Source organism: Cervus elaphus, chromosome 1 (genome assembly GCF_910594005.1).
Source record: "Cervus elaphus chromosome 1, mCerEla1.1, whole genome shotgun sequence".
In the NCBI taxonomy this organism is placed as follows: domain Eukaryota; kingdom Metazoa; phylum Chordata; class Mammalia; order Artiodactyla; family Cervidae; genus Cervus; species Cervus elaphus.
This window is the reverse complement of record NC_057815.1, coordinates 94,602,934-94,605,367: the sequence shown is the minus strand read 5'-3', so window position 1 is coordinate 94,605,367 and position 2,434 is coordinate 94,602,934. Positions and strand designations below refer to the sequence as shown.

The window sequence follows — 2,434 nt, the reverse complement described above, 5'->3', positions numbered from 1 at the left end:
AAGTCATTGTGTGTTAAAAATACTGAAGGGGTATCAATATTCTTATGATAATGGTCAACATGTATCAGTACTGCCCTAAATGCTTTGCATAAATGAATTGATTTAATCTTTACAGTAACTATGTGTGTGAGTGCATGTAAGCTTAGTCACTCAGTCCTGTCAGACTCTTTGCAAACCCACGGACTGTAGTCCACCAGGCTTCTCTGTCCATGGAATGTTCTAGGCAAGAACACTGGAGTGGGCTGTCATTTCCTTCTCCAGGGATCTTCCAGACCCAGAATTGAACACATGTCTCTTGCATTGACAGATGGATTGTTTACCACTGAGTCCCTGGGAAGCCCCTTATAGTAACTATATGGACCTGGAATTATTATTTATCTAGTGTAATTGAGGAAACGTGAAGCTTGAATTTTCAGTGATTTATGGGTTATATAAGTAATGGAACAGCAGTCCTAGAATCTAAATCTTGGAATGTCTGGTTCCCAAGCAAGTGCTCATAATCACTCTGCTAAAATGCTTCTCTCTAAAGTAAAGGAAATGATTTCTGAAATTGGTATCATTGTTCCCCAAACTGACCTCTTTTCCATCGTAACATTCTTTGAAGTTGGATTATGTTTTGGAATATATATGACATATTTTAAAAGCTGACAACTATACTTTTTCATTTAGGAAATCAGTTTCACTTAAAAATGTGTATAGTTAGACCATGGTTTAATACGTTTCTGGTTTCTAATTATAATGTAGATTTCCAAAGGCATATTATTAAAAATACCCAAGATTATATTTAGTTAGGCAAATGAAGGCTCAGCACAATAAATAAACAAACAAATAATTATATTTGTCTCTGAAGAGACAGCAAGGAAATACACTATAGGAATGAAAAAAAAAATGAGCTTTGAAGTTTAACATCACCATTATTTTAATTATTTGGAGTTCTTTCTCTTCTTCAAGACCCTATTAAGTGCATTTTTTACTTCTTTGTTTCTAAGACTGTAAATGAGGGGATTCAGCATGGGGATGACAATACTATAAAAAACAGAAGCCACTTGATCCTTTCCCAAGGAGTAGGACGTACTTGGTTTTAAGTAAGTGAAAATCATAGTGCCATAGAAGATGGTGACTCCCAGGAGATGGGAGGCGCAGGTTGAGAAGGCTTTCTGTTTCCCTGAAGTGGAAGTAATTTTCAGGATAGTGGACAGGATGGACACATAGGACACAGATATCGTGATAAGAGACACCACGAGGGTGGAGCCAGCAGAAATGAATATGATGATTTCAATGTCACGTGTGTCAGTGCAGGACAGCACTAAAATTGCTGGTCCATCACAGAAAAAGTGATAAATTATCTTTGAGTTGCAGAAATGCAATCTACTCAAGCACAGAACATTGACAGAGGTGTCCATGAAGCCAATCAAATAGGATCCAAAGACAAGAGAGCAGCATCTCCTGGTGGACATAACGACGGGGTAATGCAGAGGGTTGCAGATGGCTGCATAGCGATCATAGGCCATGGAGGACAGAAGGAAACACTCAGTGGCACCCAAGAAGACAAAGAAATACATTTGGCTGAAGCAGTTCAGGTATGAAATATTCTTCTTGGAAGTTAGTAAATTGTCTAAGGTTTTAGGGGTGATGACACTTGAGTAACTGAGGTCAAGAAATGACAAGTGACTGAGGAAAATGTACATGGGTGTGTGAAGCTGGGGGTCCAGGCGGATTATAAGGATCATCCCCACATTCCCCAGCACAGTAATCAGGTATATCAGGAGAAAGAGGGTGAAGAGGACCAGCCGGATCTCTTCAGAGTCTGTCAGTCCCATGAGGATGAAGTCAGACACATGTGTGATATTCCTTCTGCCCATAGTGTTCAAATGCTCCAAACTGTTGAGATCAAAGTTGATACTTGACATGAATTATTTCAAAAAGCTTGAATTTTTATAAACAACATGATATATTTATATTTGATGTTATAGTTTGATGTTTCTAAAAAGTCAGAACAGGGTTGTAGAGAGTATGAAAAGAAAACTCTTAATTTGACTACCAAATATAGATATAAGGGTAACTATATTGGGATATAATGTAGCAAAACCTAGTACAGTTGAATAGTTAGAATGACTGACAGTGTTTGAAGGCTTGTCATCATTAATGCATTTAATTACCATGAGATTATTAAACCATAGTTAGTACAATTTGACACATTTTTCATATGAGAAAAAAGCACTGTGAATTTAGTTAACCCAACCACAGTCAGAGCTAATAAATATTGGATCTGATGTTCTACCAAGGTAGACTGACCTCAGAAGGAATATCCATAATAGTATCTATATTCTTATTTATGATTGATTTCAGCAAACCTGCAAAATTTTTAGATATATCATAACAAAAAAATTCAGCCTCCATATGTTGGAATTTTGCCCACTCTCACCACTACTAT

General features: G+C 37.1%; 1 protein-coding gene across 1 annotated transcript; it reads right to left on the bottom strand.

The window, feature by feature from the left end:
* Positions 1 to 923: 923 nt before the first annotated feature.
* LOC122700266 (olfactory receptor 8H1-like) lies at positions 924 to 1,862 on the bottom strand. The gene has a single exon (XM_043913023.1). The coding sequence runs from the start codon at positions 1,860 to 1,862 to the stop codon at positions 924 to 926; it is 939 nt and encodes a 312-aa protein (XP_043768958.1).
* Positions 1,863 to 2,434: the final 572 nt, after the last annotated feature.